The 21830-nt window shown below is 40.0% G+C and overlaps 1 protein-coding gene and 1 long non-coding RNA gene across 4 annotated transcripts in view; one reads left to right on the plus strand and one right to left on the minus strand.

Annotated features, from left to right (window-relative positions):
- KIF23 (kinesin family member 23) overlaps window positions 1–21830 on the plus strand; it is a 41463-nt gene that overhangs the window by 14329 nt on the left and 5304 nt on the right. The window contains exons 4-19 of one of the 3 annotated variants that reach the window (XM_047767175.1): window positions 5306–5411; window positions 5687–5823; window positions 6038–6147; window positions 7037–7207; window positions 8946–8987; window positions 9653–9765; window positions 9924–10045; window positions 11587–11689; window positions 16535–16614; window positions 16698–16817; window positions 17051–17177; window positions 17497–17655; window positions 19222–19379; window positions 19987–20160; window positions 20394–20573; window positions 20861–21172. In XM_047767175.1, the coding sequence (XP_047623131.1) occupies window positions 5306–5411; window positions 5687–5823; window positions 6038–6147; window positions 7037–7207; window positions 8946–8987; window positions 9653–9765; window positions 9924–10045; window positions 11587–11689; window positions 16535–16614; window positions 16698–16817; window positions 17051–17177; window positions 17497–17655; window positions 19222–19379; window positions 19987–20160; window positions 20394–20573; window positions 20861–21172 (2214 nt within the window). The remainder of the gene's footprint in view (window positions 1–5305; window positions 5412–5686; window positions 5824–6037; window positions 6148–7036; window positions 7208–8945; window positions 8988–9652; window positions 9766–9923; window positions 10046–11586; window positions 11690–16534; window positions 16615–16697; window positions 16818–17050; window positions 17178–17496; window positions 17656–19221; window positions 19380–19986; window positions 20161–20393; window positions 20574–20860; window positions 21173–21830) is intronic. The other 2 variants (XM_047767176.1, XM_047767177.1) reach the window with 2 other exon arrangements.
- LOC125119754 (uncharacterized) overlaps window positions 1922–21830 on the minus strand; it is a 39714-nt gene continuing 19805 nt past the window's right edge. Inside the window, exon 3 of the long non-coding RNA XR_007133156.1 lies at window positions 1922–2089. This is a non-coding gene — a long non-coding RNA (uncharacterized LOC125119754). The remainder of the gene's footprint in view (window positions 2090–21830) is intronic.

Genomic DNA, 21830 nt, shown 5'->3' on the forward strand with positions numbered 1-21830 from the left:
AGAGGTTTCTGAGCATTTACCTTCTGTCTCTGAAATTACCTCTCCCTGTACTGGAGACAAACAGCTCTCAGAGGGGCACCGGCCTTTGTTGTACTTTGAATGGCATTGACAGAGACTATGTGGAAGCCAGCTGGCCCACCAGTTTCCCCTCTTAATCTGCTTCTCTGATCCATTTCCAGAGCAGCTAGTCATCTTTTAAAGCAGAAATCAGACCACACCATTTTCTTTCTTTATTCCTTCCTTCGTTTTTCTTTCTTTCCCTTTCTATCCCTCTCTCTTTCATTCATTCATTCATTCATTTGAAGTATAGGGAATTTACAATGTTGCATTAGTTTCTGGTGTACAGCAGAGTGATCATTTATATGTATGTATTTTTTCTTTTCCATCATAGTTTATTACAAGATATTGAATACAGTTTCCTGTGCTATACAGTAGGATCTTGCTGTTTATCTATTTTATATTTAGTAACTTGTATCTGCTAGTCCCAAATTCATAATTAATCCTTCCCCCTCTTTACCATTTTCCTATTTACAGCTCTCTAAGGAATAAAGTTTTTAAGTGGGCAAATTCCTGCTTAATCTGTCTGCTGTCTTTTGCCCTATCTCACCTCTTAGGACTCATCAAATCCTGATTTCCTTGGATAAGCCAGAATCCTGCCTCAGGCCTTGCTTTTCCCTTGGCTTATAGCAGGATGGCTCCTCATCCTTAGATTTTAGCTTAAATCATCTCCTCCAGGGGTGTCTCTAGACTACCCCCATCAGAAGTAGCATCCCTCCCACTGCTTTCCTGGTCTGCACTCCCTATACTCCCTTCATAGCACTTACCACAATTTTTGGATTTATTTGCTTATTTATTGTCTCTTTCCACTGGTGTAATACAGACTTCTAGGGGAAATGCACCTTATCTATCCTATTTGCCAAACACTCAGTAAATAGAGATTAAGCATGAATGAATGGGCTGGGAAGGCTTCATGGAAGACTAGGCCTTTGAGGATGTAAAACAGTTGAGAACTGACTTACTAAGTTTTACTTCTTTTTAAAAAATTAATTATAACAAATGTAATTTTTAATTATAACTAATATTAATTATAACTAATTTTCCTTGGACAGTTAGGGTTGTTGATTTACAATATTCTGTAAATTTCTGCTGTCCAGCAAAGTAACTCAGTCATATATATATATATATATATATATACACACACACACACACACATACACATACATACACACACATATATATACACACATTCTTCTTCTCACATTATCTTCCATTATGTTCTATCATTAGTTATTAGATAGAGTTCCCTGTGCTGTACAGCAGGACCTCATTGCCCATCCATTCTGTATGTAATAGTTTTTGTCTATTAACTCCAAACTCCCAGTCCATCCTACTCCCTTCCTCTCCCCCTTGGCAACCACAAGTCTACTCTCCATGTCTGTGCAACTGTTTCTGTTCTGTAGATAGGTTCACCTGTGCCATATTAGATTCCACAAATAAGTGATATATGATATTTGTCTCTTTCTGACTTCACTTAGTATGAAAAATCTCTAGTTCCATCCATGTTGCTGCAAATGGTATTCTTTGTTCTTTTTTATAGCTGAGTAGTATTCCATTGTGTATATGTACCACATTGAATTTCACCTCTTTTTTTTTGTCTCTTCTGGGGCCGCACCTGCAGCATATGGAGGTTCCCAGGCTCGGGGTCTAATTGGAGCTACAGACGCTGACCTATGCCAGAGCCACAGCAACACGGGATCTGAGCCGAGTCTTTGACCTACACCACAGCTCACAGCAACGCTGGATCCTTAACCCACTGAGTGAGGCCAGGGATCAAACCTGCAACCTCATGGTTCCTAGTCGGATTCATTAACCACTGAGTCACGATGGAACTCCTGAATTTCACTTCTTTATTACAGTAAATTTCATGTATGTATAAATAGTACAGAAAGTTTGGTAGGGATTAAAAGTTCTTACTACCTTGTGATAGAAGGCAACATAGGATAAAGCAAAGAGTGTTGGAATGGAAATGGCTTTGATGCTGATTAGCTCAAGGCTTGGGCACGTTCCCTCTTGCCTCAGTTTTCTTTACCTGGAAAAGAGTGGGAGTTTGTTTGTGAGGACTTGGAGACCATCTGATTGACCTGTTGGCATTATCCTTTGTGCATCCTTTCAGTTCTAAGATTCTTTGTTCTTTCTGTGAACTCTAAAGCTGTTTTAGAATTAGAATAAAAACTTCTATAAAGGTGAAAGCTTAGCTGAGGTAGGTGGGTGATCTTTAACACGTTATAAAATGAACCATAATAACTAATAGAACCTACATCAGAAGTTGTAAAAATGAAATGATTCACTGTCATGCTAAGGCATTGTTTGACATACAGGTAATGCTAAGTGTCAGCTGTTGTCTTTTTTATGATGGTGATGATGTATTTGAGTCCTAGTCTGTACATGTCTCCTTTGGATGCTAATTTTAAAAACATAAGAGTCGGAGTTCCTGTCGTGGTGCAGCGGAATGAATCCGACTAGGAACCATGAGGTTGTGGGTTTGATCCTTGGCCTTGCTCAGTGGGTTAAGGATCTGGTGTAGCTCCAATTAGATCCCTAGCCTGGGAACCTCCGTATGCCATGGTGCAGCCCTAAAAAGCAAAAATAAAAATAAAATATAAAAACATAAGTCATGATGATGATATCTGAGCAGGCTGAATTTAAGGTAAAGGGTATACTATAGGAAAAGGGCCATGTGACAAAGGCTATAGTTCATAATAAATTCTAGTGAATACTCATGTATCGAATAGCTTAGCATTGATATTCATGGAGCAAAAAACTGCAAGAAATTCAGGAAAACCACAGGAACAATTGCAGTGTCTGCAACCTAATGAAACTAGAAAATAAGAAAAATAGAAAGAATAGAACTCTAGTCCCTGGACAATTAGGACATTTTAATTTACATTGAAATATATTTATATACGCCAATCCCTAGTCTTATTTTCCAAGTAGGAGTTTGGTAATAATTTTGATACTATGGTTATACTTTATAATAGTCATATTTTGAAAGATTTGATAATTGAAGTATTATTTTTTATTATTATTATTTTTTTCTATTTAGGGCTGCACATCTGGCATATGGAAGTTCCCAGGCAAGGGGTTGAATTGGAGCTGCAGCTGCCAGCCTACACCACAGCCACAGCAACGTAGGATCTGAGCCGCATCTGTGACCTATGCCACAGCTCACGGCAATGCCAGATCCTTAACTGAGTAAGGCCAGGGATCAAACCGGGTCCTCACAGATTGGATTAATGAACTGAGTCACAACAGTAACTCAAAAGTATTGCTTTTTTTAAGGTTACAATTTATTTAAAATTTATTTCATGGAAGAACTCAGATGAGATTATATTTACAGTTATTTTCCACTTTTTTAAAAATAAGTACATCAAAACTCTTGGTTTTATGCTGCTGTGCCATTTTATTTTTTTAACTAAAAAAAATTTTTTTTTTGTCTTTTTGCCATTTCTTGGTCTGCTCCCGTGGCATAAAAATGGAGGTTCCCATTGCAACAGAAGAAAGGCTGGGGGAAAAATGTAATTGTAATGTATACATGTAAGGATAACCTGACCCCCTTGCTGTACAGTGGGAAAAAAATAATAAATAATTAAAAAAAAAATGGAGGTTCCCAGGCTAGGGGTGTAATCTGAGTTGTAGCCCCCGGCCTATGCCAGAGCCACAGCAATGCGGGATCCGAGCCGCCTCTGCAACCTACACCACAGCTCACAGCAACGCTGGATCCTTAACCCACTGAGCAAGGCCAGGATCGAACCCATAACCTCATGGTTCCTAGTCGGATTCATTAACCACTGAGCCATGACGGGAACTCCTGCTGTGCCATTTTAAATGACACATTTATAAAGAAAAAACAGGGTTCCCATTGTGGCTCAGCAGGTTAAGAACCTGACACAGTGTCCGTGAAGGTGCAGGTTCAATCCCTGCCCTTGCTCAGCGGGTGAAGGTTCTGGTGTTGCTGCAAGCTGTGGTGTAAGTCGCAGATATGGCTCAGATCTGGTATGGTTGTGGCTGTGGTGTAGGCTAGCAGCTGCAGCTCTAATTCAATCCCTAGCCTGGGAGCTTCCATATGCTGCAGGTGAAGCCTTGAAAAGAAAAGAGGAGTTCCTGTCATGGCTCAGTGGAAATGAATCTGACTAGCATCCATGAGGACGCAGGTTCGATCCTGGCCTTGCTCGGTGGGTTAAGGATCCGGCGTTGCTGTCAGCTGTGGTGTAGGTCGAAAATGTGGCTCAGATCTGATGTTGCCGTGGCCCCTGCAGGCTGGCAGCTACAGCTCTGATTTGATCCCTAGCCTGAGAACCTTCATGTGCCATGGGTGTGGCCCCAAAAAAGACAAAAAAAAAAAAGAAAAATAGAAAGCAGTAGAATAGTTTATGAAGTAATACTCAAGGATTTTCACACGTCTATGACTGAATGTTATAATACCTTTTGATTTTGTCAATTAAAACAAAATCAGGGAGTTCCCCTTGTGGTGCAGCAGAAACGAATCTGACTAGGAACCTTGAGGTTGCAGGTTCAATCCTTGGCCTTGCTCAGTGGGTTAAGTATCTGGTGTTGCCATGAGCTGTGGTGTAGATCACAGACTTTGCTCAGATCTGGCATTGCTGTGGCTGCGGCTGTGGCTGGCAGCAGCAGCTCCAACTGGACTCCTAGCTTGGGAACCTCCATATGCTTTGGACAAGGCCCTAAAAAGAAAAAAAAAAAAACCAGACAGTTTATGAAGCGTCAGTAGATGTAAAACATTCCCTTCAGTGTTTATAAATATTTACCGGGTTATTGTTCGTGTAATGTAGGTATGTTATTACTTTTTTATTTATTATGTTTTGCCTTTTGTTTGTTTTTAGGGCCATACCTGCGGCATATGGAAGTTCCCATTCTACAGGTTGATTTGGAGCTGCAGCTCACTGCAGCTCACTGCTGGCATATGTCACAGCTACAGCAATGCAGGATTCAAGCCATGTCTGTGATCTTCACCACAGTTCATGGCAACACAGATCCTTAACCAACTGAGCGAGGCCAGGGATCGAACCCACATCCTCATGGATACTAGTCAGGTTCATAACCTTCTGAGCCACAATGGGAACTCATCTCATTACTTTTTTAAAGGTTCCAAGTTTGAAGACTTTATATTTTTTGTGTGTCTAGATCTAAGTGTTCATAAAAAAAAAATCTGAATATGTTTAATCAAATATATTTGTAGTAGATATAATGGAATTTCATTTATTTGCTTCTTTTTTCTTCTCTACAGACTCAGTATTCATTTAAGCAAGTATTTGGTACTCATACCACCCAAAAAGAGCTCTTTGATGTTGTGGCTAATCCCTTGGTAGATGACCTCATTCACGGCAAAAATGGTATGATTCTTAGAGTTCTGTTGAATTTTCATTTTTCTCCCTCTGATAAAACTTTTTTGATACTTAAATATATTTGGTTTATGTTTGGCCTTGAACCCAGTTAATTTGTCAGGGGGCTGTTACACCTGATTTTTTGAGCTGGTTAATTTTAAGTGTTTTTTTTTTTGTTGTTGTTGTTGTTTTTAATACAATAAAGAAATGTTATAAGTGGAAGACTTTTAAGATATAATCCAGTGTGTCTCCTGAATATGTAACTCTGACTTATGGTGTTGTAGGTCTCCTTTTTACATATGGTGTGACGGGAAGTGGAAAAACTCACACTATGACTGGTTCTCCAGGGGAAGGAGGACTCCTTCCTCGCTGTTTGGACATGATCTTTAACAGTATAGGGTCGTTTCAAGCTAAACGATATGTAAGTCTAATTCTTGGGTGTTGTGACTTACTAGAGGACATGGGGCCAAGATACCTGTGGGTACAGCATTATTAAGAACGAATTAGGGCATCATTATGAAACCTTAAATATGTTTAAATATTAAATTTTTTATTTCTTAAATGTATTTAAATACATTTCTTACTATTTAAGTCAAAGTCTAAAAATCATGATCTGATTTTTGCCCCCACTTCAGGTTTTTAAATCTAATGATAGGAATAGCATGGATATACAGTGTGAAGTTGATGCCTTATTAGAGCGGCAGAAAAGAGAAGCCACGCCCAACCCCAAGACCCCCTCTAGCAAGTAAGTAATTACGTTTGTATGCAACACTGGCCTCAGGACAACCCTGTCTGGTGGCCTCCTCAGTCGTTGGCAGTGGTGACCATGAAGCAGAGAAATTGGTCAGACTGTTGACTAGTGAGATCAAAGTTAAGGAGTGGTGTTTTTTTTTTTTGTCTTTTTGCCATTTCTTGGGCCACTCCCGAAGCATATGGAGGTTCCCAGGCTAGAGGTCGAATCAGAGCTGTAGCCACCGGCCTACTCAGGAGCCACAGCAGCATAGAATCCCAGCCACACCTGTAGCCTACACCACAGCTTACAGCAATGCCGGATCCTTAACCCACTGAGCAAGGCCAGGGAACAAACCCGCAACCTCATGGTTCCTAGTCGGATTCATTAACCACTGAGCCATGACAGGAACTCTGAGGAGTGTTCTTAAGTAAGTTTATTTGCTCAGATGTTCTCTTTGGTTTTGAATGCTCTGCTCTTGAACCACTGTTTATAGACAGTGTGCTCTGGGTGGGAGAGGGTGTAAAAACGGGTGCTGTGTATCTGGGAGGACATGGGAGAACTGCTGGCCCAACCTGGAGTATGAAAAAGGTGCTCTATGCATTTCTGCTGTGATGGAGGTCATTTAGTTTCCCCTTGGGATCATTTACCTTTTTTTTTTCTTTTTTTTTTAATGGGCTGCACTCATGGCATATGGAGGTTCCCAGGCTAAGGGTCCAGTTGGAGCTACAGCTGCCGGATCCTTAACACACTGAGTGACACCAGGGATCGAACCCACAGCCTCATGGTTCCTAGTCAAATTTGTTTCCGTTGTGCCACAATGGGAACTCTGGGATCGTTTACTTTTAATATTGACTCACAATGTGTAAGATGAGACCTTTGAGCTTTTTTTTCCTTTTTTCAGACGACAAGTGGATCCAGAGTTTGTAGATATGATAAATGTACAAGAATTTTGCAAAGCAGAAGAGGTCGATGAAGATAGTGTCTATGGTGTATTTGTCTCTTATATTGAAATATATAATAATTACATATATGATCTATTGGAAGAGGTGCCGTTTGATCCCATAAAGCCTAAGTAAGTAGTGAGAGAGTCCCTTCTTAGCTGTTTAACCTTGGTGAAGTCACTTCACATCAGTGAGCCTTAGTTTCCTCAGCTATAAATGGGGATAAAGCTTCCTTTTGTTTTCAAGATGAAATATAACTCATATTTCATGCAGTTGTTGCTCAATTAGTAGTTGGTTATTAACTAGTCATGCAGCTGTATTAGGAAAGCCATTGGGTTATGGCAGCTGAGGAGATTATTCGCCTTAGACTTTATTTTTGAAAACTCTTAGCCCTGGGCTGTATTTTGAGAAGGGCCTTAACTGTATAAAGATGTGCCCTGGGACCACCTTTTAAGAACCTGACATATGATGGGAGTGTGTAGCCTCTAAGCTGTATCTGGTGATCCTGACAAAATAGAGCCTAAAGTTATCTGCACAACTAATAGTCACAACCTTCCATCACTTAATTAGGAGTGACATCTGTATTGTCATTCCACTAGAGTTAAAATACTACTTCTTAGATTTCCTTGGATCTTACCCTACTGAGACTGAAGACCAGTTATAACCTGGCATCACAAACTGCCTTTGTGCTAGAGCTAACTCTGGAATTTCATGTTTAGCACCACTGTCTTGTTCCTGAGTTGATAGTTTTGTTCTTTATTATTGTTTTTTTTAATAGTTATTTCCCCAATACAATTTTTTTTCTACTGTACAGCATGGTGACCCTGTTACACATACATGTACACATTCTATTTTCGCACATTATCAGGCTCCATCATAAGTGACTAGACATAATTCCCAGCGCTACACTGCTATGCTAATCCATTCCAAAGGCAATAGTTTGTATCTGTTAACCCCAAGTTCCCCAACCACCCCATTCCCTCCCCCTCTCCCTTGGCAACCACAAGTCTATTCTTCAACTCCATGATTTTCTTTTCTGTGGAAAGGTTCATTTGTGCCATTTATTAGATTCCAGATATAAGTGATAGCCTATGGTATTTTTCTTTCTCTTTGTGACTTACTTCCCTCAGTAAGAGAGTCTCTCTAGTTTCATCCATGTTGCTGCAAATGGCATTATTTTCTTCTTTTTTATGGCTGAGTAGTAGATAGTTTTGTTCTTAAGCTAAATGCTTATCTTCAGTGCTGTCTTGTTAGTGCCTCTCAAGACATAAATAATAAATATGAAGCCCTGTGTCATATATTTAACTTTTGTGTGTATGACTAATCAAATATTGGAGGAACAGCTAGAGTTGGAAAACCATTAGGATGAGAACAGGTGTCAGCATATCCAGTTTTATTTACTTCAATTTACACACTAAATGCCTTCACATTTGTTTCAAAGTGTCAGTTGTGTGTACCCATCTTCCTAAACTTTTGTGATATCATTCATTGCTACCCATTAGTCTATGTCTGCACATGTGCCAAGTTTCTGTTTGATTTGTTCTAAATGAGATTATTTTCTAAGAAGCTTATCTTGTTTTATTATGCAAAGGAATACTGACAAATGTGACTGCATGTCTTGTAACCTTTCTGGTAACTCCTTGAATGAACTCAGGGTGCTTATTTGGCATTGAATTCAGATTTTGTTAGGTGGTATTTAACCTGCTTTTTTGAGCTGGTTGAGGTTAGTTTTTAACATAATGAAGAAATACTGGAAGCGGAGGATTTTTAAGATGTAACTCATTGTGACTGCCACATACTCTGGACTAAACATGTTGCTGTGATGTGGCTGCTGCAGAAACAGTAACTTCTACCTTATTCCTTTGGTAGGTGGAACAGTTGCAGCACACCCATGAGGAACACTGAGTTTGTGTATGTGATGGTGGTGACTCTTTTCTGAAGGAGAAGGGTGCAGTTATACTAGTGGGTGGCACCTGTGGCATGTTTGCATGTAGGTGGTTTTTCACTGGTACTGGGCTGTTTGCTGCCAATAAGCCCTTCCTTGCTTCCTGAGAAATCTGCCATTTATTGTCTAATGGTGGCTGGTAAATGTTTCTGCCCCCACCATTCACAAAACCGAGGCCAGACTGGCCGTACCTTTCTCATCCTCCCTTAGGCTAAAACTTGACCAGCCACTTTGAAAGGATTGCCACTCCTGGTATATACCAAACTCCTTCTGAATTTGTTCTTTGTTGACACTGACATCAGAACCACCTCTATCTTTGATCTTTTAAAATTAGGAAAATGCTAGATTTTGATGCTAAACCTGTGCATGTTTCGGTGCTACACTACTACTTTGATCTCTAATTGTTTAGTAAGTGTTGTTTCCTGTGCTTTGTTAGAGCAAATTAGCGCAGAGCTTTTAAAACAAAATAGATTCCTATCATGTAACTAATCTTGACTATCTTGAGTCTTGCTTAGGCTTATTTCCATTATAAAAATGGATGTCATGTTGGCTGGCATTTTAGTCTCTGTCTAAGTTGCACTATTAGTACCTCACAATTGAGGAAGCTAATTTTCTTTTTTCTTTCCCATAGGCCTCCACAATCTAAATTGCTTCGTGAAGATAAGAACCATAACATGTATGTTGCTGGATGTACAGAGGTAGAAGTGAAATCTACTGAGGAGGCCTTTGAAGTTTTCTGGAGAGGTTAGAAGCAGAGCCAGAATAACAAATATATACAATGATAAATGTAATCCTGAAAGCTGCTACTCTAATTTTCAGCAGTACTTTTTGGTTTGGTAGAAAGTTATACACACTGGAATGACTTGGTTCAAGTTTGATCAATGATTTCTCTGTCACCATAGGCCAGAAAAAGCGACGTATTGCTAACACACATTTGAATCGTGAGTCCAGCCGTTCCCATAGTGTGTTCAACATTAAATTAGTTCAGGCTCCCTTGGATGCAGATGGAGACAATGTCTTACAGGTAAAGCTGTAATGCATGGAGTTTTCTTGTTCTCAGTCCTTAACTTTGGGAATTAAGAGATAAGTTGTGGAGATTTCATTACAATGAATATTGTTCTAGAATTAATATATGTGTGAGTGATGACATTTAAAAAAAATTGTTCCATTAATTAGATAGTATAGTTTTGGGAAACTGGCTATTAAATCTTAAAACCTGGAATTTTGCTGTGAAAAAGGTTTACAAATCTTTATAAATGCAGAGATAAAACAGTGAATCAATATATTCTTGTTTTGGTGTTCTCATCGTGGCTTAGTGGTTAATGAACCTGACTAGCAGCCATGAGGATGTAGGTTCGATCCCTGGCCTCGCTCAGTGGGTTAAGGATCCAGTGTTGCCGTGAGCTGTAGTGTAGGTCTAGTCGTGGCTCGGATCCTGCGTTGCTGTGGCTGTGGTGTAGGCCGGCAGCTACAGCTCTGATTCGACCCCTAGCCTAGGAAGTTCCATGTGCCACAGGTTCGGCCCTAACAAGACAAAAAAAAAAAAATATATATATATACATGTATTTTATCTCTGAAGGCTCATTTTGTATATAGAAATTCAGTTAATGGTTTTAAAATGTCAGCAGCTAACTTTCCAGAGTAGGTACAATTTAGGAGTGGCTAATTCTAAATTGTTTTCTTGTCTGATAGGCCAGTAGGGCCCCCATCTGCTGATCACTGTCTGCTGCTGAGCTTGTCATGCTACAAGGCTTGTATCAATTATAACAGCATTTGAGTCCAAATATAAAATCATTTAATAACTTTAAGCTATTAAATGTAATTCAGTTCAAAAAAAATCATCAAATTGTGCTATATAATGACGGTTTCAGATGGCACAGCATGGTGTGAAGACCACCAGGACTTGAATTCTGATTCCTATTCATTTACTAGCTATTTTGCCTACTTGTAATATATTCCTTGTAATGCCGTGAGGATTAAAGGAGGTAATTGCATGTGAAGTTCTTAGTCCAGTGCTTGGCTTACACTCAGCACTTGGTCAATGTTAGCAGAAAATGCTTCTAAGTTAAGCCTCCATATACTTGCTTTCCTTCGAACCACATGTAATATTATAACATCAGTTAAGGGTATCTCTTGACTTCCATTTCTTATAAAAAATTATTAGAGAGTTAGAAAATTATTAAGTATCTGATTACAGAAATATTTAGGATGGCCCTGTTCTAGACTATTTAGGAAACATTTACTGAGCTCCTGCTGAATGCTAGGCACTGTTCAGGGTGGTAGAAATCAAGTGGTTGGAAGTCAAGAATCCCTGCTTTCATGGACCTTACAGTATAATGTAGAAGACTAGACAATGGGCAAGATATCATTAATGTCATGAGTATACATATCACAGGCTTTTAGCAAATTCTTCCCCTGAACATGTGTCTTTTGCCCCTGCTGTACATTTTGTATTCTGCAAACATTATAGTCATGAGACTTAATTTGATTTGACTATATTTAAAGAACACTGTAAGCCAGTTATAACTCATGGTTATGTTGTTGGCATGATGATCTTCCCTTCAGGAAAAAGAACAAATCACCATAAGCCAGTTATCCTTAGTAGATCTTGCTGGCAGTGAAAGAACTAACCGGACAAAAGCAGAAGGGAACAGATTACGTGAAGCTGGTAAGCAGAAGCATTGTGCTTATTTATTATTGCAGCTTTCAAAAACTTGCAAATGCCAGTGTATTGTCTGCTTATTGATAGGTGGTTTAAGCATGACTGACTTAAATTTGACAATTTAGAGGCTAACTTGTCAAATGCCAGTGCTTTTCCTTTAGTTATGCTGGTTTGGTATTGTTCTATTACAATGCATTGTTTCCTTTAAGAATGAAGAAGAGTGACTAAAATCAATATAAAATAAGTTTTGGAGTTCCCTTCATGTCTCAGTGGTTAACGAATCTGACTGGGAACCATGAGGTTGTGGGTTCCAATCCCTGGCCTTGCTCAGGGGGTTAAGGATCCAGTGTTGCCTCGAGCTGTGGTGTAGGTCGCCAACGCGGCTCGTATCCCATGCTGCTGTGGTTCTGGCGTAGGCCGGCGGCTACAGCTCCAATTAGATGCCTAGGAACCTCCATATGCTGCAGGTGTGGCCCTAGAAAAGACAGAAAGACAGTAAATAAATAAATAAATAAATAAATAAATAAATAAATAAATAAATAAAATAAAATAAGTTTTATTCATATGGAAAGAATCATATCTATGGCTAACATGTCAGTACTGGGTCCACAAAATTAAGTGATTTAATGGTTATTCCAACATTCATGGTGGTAAAAATCTGTTTTTGGACATTGGAAAAATAGTTGGGCACAAGATCCAATTGAAAAGAAATCTATGTGTGTCTTTTTCAATTTTTCATTTAACACAGCCATTCCTGTTATGATGTTTTATGCAAATAACATTTATGGAGAACCTGCTGTGTGACAGAAGTTAAACACTGATGTAAAGAATTGAGACCTGCCCTAGAGAACCCAGTCTAGTACGAGAGGCAGATAATGGGAGTATTTCAGGAGAGTATGAGGGAAGTGAGTGCACGGTACTGTGGGTTACAGGGCAGGGCTGTTCCATCCATTCTGGTGCTTTGGAGAAGAATGTGCAAAGCTGACACTTAAATTGAGGAGTGAGCTCTATGAAGGATGGGACTGAAAGCATCATTCTGAGAGAATATGACACGGTCAAGGTTACTGAAGTGGAGAACTGTGACCCCTGAGGCAGGAGGGCAAGGCAAGGTCATGAAGACCCTTGCCTATCATATTAGAAAGTCTGAATTTTTTCTTGAAGGAGTTATGGTGCCTACCAACTATCGAGAACTAGTGCAAGAGTTCCCTTTGTGGCTCACAAACCCATCTAGGAACCATGAGGATACGGGTTCAATCCCTGGCCTCGCTCAGTGGGTTAAGGATCTGGTGTGGCGATGAGCTATGGTGTAGGTTGCAAATGCGGCTTGGATCCCACATTGCTGTGGCTGTGGCTGTTGCTGGCAGCTGTAGCTCTGATTCGATCCCTAGCCTGGGAACTTCCACATGCCCCGAGTTCGGCCTTAAAAAGCAAAAAAAAGAAGAAAGAAAGAACTAGTGTGTATCATAGTATTTACTACACTTGGTATTGATATCTTGATTCTGACTTTTTAGTATTATATCATACTTATTTTCAGATGAGGCACCGGGTTGGAGGAGGTTCAGTAATTTTTTTTAAGGTTAGAATCCAGGTTGGTTGGATTCTTAAAACTTGTGTCTTTCTGCTGTTATACAGCCTCCTCTTAAAGTCAATGAAGGATTAGTCTTTCAGAAAGATCGTTTTCCCAGGGTTGTGGATTAATTTACCAGAGGCAAGTCTAGAGATGTGAAAAGCAGTCAAGAACCTCTTGCAGGAGTTCCCGTTGTGGCTCAGCAGTATCGAACCCAACTAGTATCCGTGAGGATACAGGTTCAATCTCTGGCCCTGCTCAGTGATTTAAGGATCCGGTCTTACTGTGAGCTGTGGGGTAGATCGAAGACAGGGCTCAGATTTGGCGTTGCTGTGGCTACGGCATAGGCCGGCAGCTGAGCTCTGATTCCACCCCTGGTCTGGGAACTTCCATATATTGCAGGTGTGACCCTTAAAAAAAGCAAGGAAAAAAACATTTTGCAGTAATTCAGATAATCATGTGGTGGCAAAGATCAGACAAAATTAAGAGCCATTTAGGAAGTAGGCCCATGTGGATGTAGGGAGGAAGGAAGAGAAGTAGATAATCAAGGAAGATCTTGACTGAGAAGCAGCTTGAGGTGCAAGTGTGTGGTAGTTAAAAGAGTTTTGTGTTGGATACATTCAGTTTATTCAAGTGCAAGTGGACGCAGAGGTACATGGACTTGGAAAGAGAGAGCTGAGACCTGAGGATGATAGGTTTAGGCGTTGCCAGTAAAGACAGGTTTAGGCGTTGCCAGTAAAGACGTGATTGAAGCAATAGGGAAGATAAGATGATTCTTGGAGAACAATAAGGAACAAGCTGAGGGCATAGCCTTGGGGACAACAAATCCTTGAAAGGATGATTGATTTAGAGAGCCTGAGAAGTAGAGAGTCGGGGTAGCTGTGTGACTTGGGGGCTTATGAAATGTCTCAACGTACACACACACACACATAGAACATATATGAGAAGAGCATCTGGAATCCAGATCATCATTGATGGGAAAAGAGGTTTACCTGGAATGGGAAGAAAGTAGAAACTTGAGGAGCTTCTGTTGTGGCTCAGTGGTAAGGAACCTGATTAGTGTGCATGAGGATGTGGGTTCCATCCCTCACTTCACTCAGTGGGTTAAGGATCTGGCGTTGCTGTGAGCTGTGGTGTAGGTTGCAGATGCGGCTCAGATCTGGTATGCTGTGGCTGTGGTGTAGGCTAGCAGCTGCAGCTCCAATTCGACCCCTAGCCTGGGAACTTCCACATGTCCAGGTGCAGCCCTAAAAAGAAAACAAAACAAAACAAAAAACAAAAAGAAACTTGAGGGTCTTGATGGCTTTGGGGGGCGAACCAGAAAGGACTATCAGTGTTGATATGGATGAGGAATAGGTGTGACACAGCTAGAGAGTGAGAACTAGAAGGAAAGGAGATTGTGGCTGGAACACAGCCACACAGCCTCAGGTTTCTAGAGGTAGTGCAGTTCTGAGTGACATGGTTCAGGGTGTGGCTACAATGGTAAAGAGAGAAAGATTTACTGGACCTGAGGAGGTCGGGCCCTCTGGTGGCATGTTACAGTGACCTTCCTCATAGATTCTGAAGTGACCCAGGGTCTGGCATGTATGAGGGACATTTATTTGAAGGTCATAGCTAGGAACCAGGAAAGTGTTGCTGGCCTCCCCCTGCTTACCATCCTTATAAGATGCCAGGCTTTAGAAAACAAGCAACTTTTACTCACAAGGTGGTACTGAGGGGAAGCCCCAGCTTTGGGAAATAAAGGTAAGATTGTAGAGTTTGCACCATGGGGATGGGGCGAAGCTTGTGGACACTCTCAAAATATTTTAGAGTGTATAACAAAATACACAATTACAAAAGGAGCCAATTAGACTGAAATGTGTTTTTAAAAGTGTCCTTAAAACCTTTGTCGTATAGTAATTTATGTGCTTTATTAATGCCTTAAATAAAAACCCACCAGCATGTCTAATAACTGTGTAATTTCAAAGCAGTAATGAACATAAATTTTTTGAGATCAGCAATAAACTGTACTGTGTGAGAAAACTATCTATGGCTTCTAATGATAAAAATCACAGGTACTACTGCTTTGTTTTTTGGCCTACATTCATAAATGAAGAAATAGCTGAACTTCAGAGGTCAGTAAAAATAGAGGTATAATTTATTTCCCATGCATGTACGCAGACTCCCTGAAATGTATCCATGGACAACACGCACCTCAGGTTAGGAACCCCTGGCTCTTAGGGGAAGGTGGGAAGTCTGCTAACAGGAAGAGGGGTTTGGGAGAGCACAGTGGAAGAAAAGGAGGAAGGACCCTGGGAGCTGGGGTCAAGGAAGAGAAAGCACGAATCATGGTCTCCATCGAGGTGCAGATGAGCTCTGTGTTTTAGGAGGTGGTAAGAATGAAAGCATGGTGGTGGTAGCTGACCTTAAGGTTCCAACATGAAAAAAATCCTTGTGTACTTTTGGGATCTGTGCAGGTGAGCTCTCCTTTTACTGTTGGCTTCATGGGTCTGCCTGACTTGCCTTGAGTCAGAAGTTCAAACAAGCACGGTCAGAAGAGTTCCTGTTGTGGCTCAGTGGGTTAAGGACCCATCGTTGTCTCTGTGAGGATATGGGTTTGATCCCTGGCCTTGCTGAGTGGGTTAAGGATCTGGCCTTGCCATGAGCTTTGGTGTAGGTCGCAGAGGCACCTCTGATCTAGCGTTACCGGGGCTCTAGTGTAGGCTGGCAGCTGTGGCTCTGATTTGACTCCTAGCCTGGGAACCTCCATATGCCGCAGGTGCAGCCCTAAAAAGAAAAGAGTAATCAAGACTAACAAGTATGCTCTGCCTAAGAAACCTATGTTTATGATAGGGGACAGATTGAGCTGGCTCCTAAGACATTTGATTGGTAGAAGCAGGAGCTCCTCCTGGTGCAAGGGAGACTTCAATGTCTGGATGGAGTCCACTGTAGGCTGAAACGGTCATGCTTTAGAGAAAACATTTTAATATGAGGATATCAAACACCTGCATATAATACACTCTTTTACAGAATTTAAGATTTGGAAGAAAACTTCATGGGTGATGACATATAATGCTGCATTTAGTGGAGAGTCTCTATGATACAGAATCCCCGAAGGATGGTATTTACCCTCTCCTAAAACAGCAGCAGATACAGACAGCTCTTTAATTTGAACCACTACAAGTCTGTCATTTGTAATTTCTGTCTAATAGTTCTATGAAGTAGGGATTTCATAGGCAGACAGTCCACACTCTAACTATTCCGCTGTTGTCCTCAAATGTCTTCTGTGTACATTTTTCTGTCAGGGAACATTAACCAGTCACTAATGACGCTAAGAACGTGTATGGAAGTGCTGAGAGAGAACCAAATGTATGGAACTAACAAGGTAAGCAGCAGCCTTTGGTCCTCTGTGCAGTCTGTCTGTGTGCATTTTCTGCCTTATGTATTTGGATTTGAATGTGTTTATAGATGGTTCCATATCGAGATTCAAAGTTAACCCATCTGTTCAAGAACTACTTTGACGGGGAAGGGAAAGTACGCATGATCGTGTGTGTGAATCCAAAGGCTGAAGATTATGAAGAAAGCTTGGTAATTTTAATGTCTTCATCCTATACAGTCTTAGAGCTTCTATAGAGAAAACAATTATTTGGATGTGAAGAATAATAACATTTTGAACATTTTTTAACATTAACACAGAACCATTAATTTTTTATAGAAGTTAATGAAAGACTAATCTATTATTTCCTTTACTAATTTCTGAAGACTTGTATATGCTTATTTAAAACAAAACAGAACAAAAACAAAACTATTTTATATCTTAGCAAGTCATGAGATTTGCAGAAGTGACCCAAGAAGTTGAAGTAGCAAGACCAATTGACAGGCCAATATGTGGTTTGACACCAGGAAGGCGATACAGAAACCAGGCCCGGGGAGGCCCTGTTGGAGACGGTATGAGCTGGTGTTATGTCATTTGCCCATGATTAGTCTGTCTCTCTTTAAAAAATCTATTTCACATAAGAAATCTGTTTACTTCTTTTCCACTCTAGAAGCAAGGGCAAAAAAAAAAAAAAATCTGAACCAAAGAGATTTCTTTTGTTCAGACTATATATAACTTTTTTCATTTTTCCTTTGTAACTCATTTTTAAGGAAGTATTATGACAACAAATTACACTGTTAATTGGACTGGGGCTCTTATCACGGTGTTAAACTTATTTGAATAACTTTTCCCTCCTGTGTAACTAACTTTTTATTATTTTTAATAACACAGAACCGCTGGTTTCAGAAATGGTCTTACAGAGTTTTCCACCTTTGCCACCCTGCGAAATTTTGAATATCAACGATGAGCAGACGCTTCCCAGGCTGATCGAGGCTTTAGAGAAACGCCATCAGCTACGACAAATGATGACTGATGAGTTTAACAAACAAGGTTAGGGCCAAACTGTACCTAGGCGTTTTAATGCCGGAAATCTGCAGGGAGTCCAAGTACTATGGTAGGATAGAATCTTCAGGGAAGGGTTATTTTAACTTGTAGTGCCCAGGGCATCATTTTATATGCCAAGAAGGTAAAGCAAAAGAAAAAAGTGGGTATGAATTTCTTTCTCCCTTTTAAAAATGAACAGTGATGAATATACATTGGCTACTTTTTATTTCCCACTAGTTATTTATTTGCAAGGCATTTAACATGTTACATACAATAACTGTATCTTTGAGAAAATTACTTAATCCTCTATTTTTTAGCTTCCCTGTCTGTAAAATGGGGATTATGACTGTTCCTACCTCAGAGGGTATTGAGATAATGTGTGAAAATCATGTAGGATAGTGAATAGCCAGCTACACAGTAAGTGCTCAGTGAATGTACTTACTCTTCTTATCATCCTCATAAAATGTGAGATAATTAATATTTAAATCCCCATTTTGAAACAAGTAAATGTGCTCAGAAAAATAACTTGCCCACATCACATACTTAGCAGTTTACGAGGGGTTTCAACTTGAATATAACTGTTCTTAAGTCTAGTGTTATTTCTGGTTTTGGATTTGTTCTGAAGCAAATTATTTATCCATAAGGTGAAAACAGGGAAGGGGATGCTAAAGTGCAAAAGGAAAGACTTAGTATATTTTTTTCTTTTAGGGCCACACCCTAATATGCCACACCATGGCATATTGAAGGTTCCCAGGCTAGGGGTCTAATCAGAGCTACAGGAACACCAGAGCTGTAGCAACTCGACAGCTACAGCAACACCAGATCTGAGCTGTGTCTGCAGCCTACACCACAGCTCATGACAACACTGGGTCCTTAACCCACTATGCAAGGCCCAGGGATCGAACCTGTGTCCTCATGGTTTCTAGTCAGGCTCGTAACCTGCTGAGCCACAATGGGAACTCCCAAGACTTAGTATTTTTTTCAGTAATAAACAAAAAGCTTCAATGAATGTCTCTTTTGTGGATTTGAGAATCAAACTCCTAACTTCCTTCCAGACTTGTTTTCTAATTACAGACTTTCAAAGAGGGACTTGCTGCAGAGCTACGTTTTATAAAAACAGTGGTTAATAAAAACTGATTTTGGAGTTCCCGTCATGGCGCAGCGGTTAACAAATCCAACTAGGAACCATGAGGTTGCGGGTTTGATCCCTGCCCCTGATCAGTGGGTTAACGATCTGGCGTTGCCGTGAGCTGTGGTGTAGATTTCAGATGCCGCTCGGATCCCGCGTTGCTGTGGCTCTGGCGTAGGCCGGCGGCTACAGCTCCGATTAGACCCCTAGCCTGGGAATCGCCATATGCCATGGGAGTGGCCCAAAGAAATAGCAAAAAGACAAAAAAAAAAAAAACCAAACAAAAAAACCTGATTTTGTTGGTTATTTTGGAATTGGAGTAAACTTTATCCATAAGGTGAAAACAGGGAAGGGGATGCTAAAGTGCAAAAGGAAAGACTTAGTATATTTTTTTCTTTTAGGGCCACACCCTAATATGCCACACCTGTATGCTTTTGTTTCAGCTATTACTTTTAAAGCTTTGTTGCAAGAATTTGACAATGCAGTTTTAAATAAAGAAAACTACATTCAAGGAAAACTAAATGAAAAAGAAAAGGTGATCTCAGGACAAAAATTAGAAATAGAACGACTGGAGAAGAAAAACAAAACTTTAGAATACAAGGTTGGTTTTGCATTCTTATAATGGATGTTTATGCTGGCCCTTTAGCACTGGTCTCTGACTTACCTGTGGGGGCCCACACCTGCTGCTTCCTGGGAATTATCACTTGGTCATTTACTAGTCTTCATCCCATCTCAAAAAAGAGGAAATGTGAGTGAAAAGCATAAAGGGACCAATATACACTTTAATTTTATGAGTTGGACTTTAGCAACTGAAGAGATGGTTCTAGAGTTTAGCTTAGACTACAGCTTGTTTTTTGACTTAGGACTCTGTGATGTGTTCTCTCACTTACTGAGGATCACTTGGGACACATTCATTCTAGAGAAAAGCTCATCTCAACCAGTACAGTGCTCTCTACTCTGAAAATAGCCTAAAGATAAAATTTTAGGCCTTAATTTTAGGGAAAAGTAATTTTCACATGAAATCAATTTTAACTTTGTCTTTCACTGAGGACCTTACTTAAAAGTTCTCATTTCTAGGAATGGAGGTGGAAATTTTAGAGGAAAATGCTTTCTCCATGGTTTTTCTTTCAATACTTGCATAAGCAGATTGTGAGAGATTATCTTAAAGCTACCTTAAATGTTTACATACCAAATGTTCTACCTTCCAGATTGAGATTTTAGAGAAAACAACAACTATCTATGAGGAAGATAAGCGCAGTCTGCAACAGGAGCTTGAAACCCAGAACCAGAAACTTCAGCGACAATTTTCTGACAAACGCAGACTAGAAGCCAGGTTGCAAGGCATGATGACAGAAACAACCATGAAGTGGGAGAAAGAATGCGTGAGTGTCACTCCTGCAGTGCTCATTTCAGAGATGGATGATTTATTTCAAATTGCAGTATTCTGAATTACTGTACGGAGTTGGGTAGGATTTTAGTGGTGGCAACAGTAGTTGCTTTTCAGCTCATTTTACTTCTGGGAGAACTATCACCTCTAGGTATGGAGTGTTTAGGTAACTCATGCACTTGTTTGATATAACTGAGTAGAATATATACTGCCACTGATGATCTGCAGGAGCGCCGAGTGGCAGCCAAACAGCTGGAGATGCAAAATAAGCTCTGGGTGAAAGATGAAAAACTGAAACAACTGAAGGCCATTGTTACTGAACCCAGAACTGAAAAACCAGAGAGACCCTCTCGGGAACGGGATCGAGAAAAAGTTACTCAGAGATCTGTTTCTCCACCGCCAGTACCTGTAAGTTATTTGTAGTTGTCTAGTAATTTAGTAGTACGAGAGAAAATTTGTTCAGATTAGGTGACGATTTCTGTGAGAATCAATATTTTGTTTTATATTTCTTATTTCTCTAACTTCTGTTTATAACTATTTTAAAATTTAGTATAAACACAACTTTAGTATACAAATTAGTAATTTAGTACAAATCATTGTAATGTTGTCTTCTTGTGCTAAAATGATAGAAAAGAAGTGAATTATTTCTCTCAGTTTTGCAGTCTTGCTCATTAATTTCTCTTCACTTTTTTTAGCTTCCTAGTAACTATATTGCTCAGATTTCCAACGGCCAGCAACTCATGAGCCAGCCGCAGCTACATAGGCGCTCTAACTCTTGCAGCAGCATTTCTGTAGCTTCCTGTATCTCGGAATGGGAGCAGAAAATTCCTACGTACAACACACCTCTCAATGTCTCATCTATTGCAAGGCGTAGGCAGCAGGAGCCAGGACAAAGTAAAACTTGTATCGTGTCAGACAGAAGGCGAGGGATGTACTGGACTGAAGGCAGGGAGGTGGTTCCTTCATTCAGAAATGAGATAGAAATAGAAGAGGATCATTGCAGCAGGGTTAGTGCCAGTAATGTTTTAAAACATTGTAGCAATAGATTTTAATCTTGTGGTTTTTTTTCTAACTTGGTTCAAAAAGTTCAATGGAAAGATGGGTGAACTCTAATATAACAAGGTCTAATTTTTCTGTTAGTTAATTTGAAGGATCAAATCACCCTGAAACTGAGGCCGAGCTCTTCATCTGAAAAGGCTTCTAAACCCATGTGGCACATAAATACTGCCTGGTGTTCAGTGAGAACACAGGTCAGTGGGGCACCTCCCAGACTCATCTGTGCTTTTGAGCATCCATGCAATTTAGTGACTGAGTGTCTTAGAGCACACTTCCATTTTTTTCTTTTGATTTCTCCTAATTAATTTGATTTTTTGCCTGTTTTTAAACTTATATTTAAAAATTGCTTTCCCAGACTTTATTTTGAAAATAGATTTGTAAACATGATTTTTCTTGAACCTTTGAAGTAAGGAGTAGACTACATGGCACTTCATTCCTAAACAATGGGGCACCCGCCTACATAACCACAATCTTTTTTCACACCTAAGAAAGTCAGCATTAACTCTGAATATATACCCTCCAAAATACAGTTCATGTTTACACCTCCCCTGTGGCCCCAAGAATGGCTTTTCTTTTTTCAGTCCTTCATACATTACACATGGTTATTAT

Source organism: Phacochoerus africanus, chromosome 2, assembly GCF_016906955.1.
Source record: "Phacochoerus africanus isolate WHEZ1 chromosome 2, ROS_Pafr_v1, whole genome shotgun sequence".
NCBI lineage: Eukaryota > Metazoa > Chordata > Mammalia > Artiodactyla > Suidae > Phacochoerus > Phacochoerus africanus.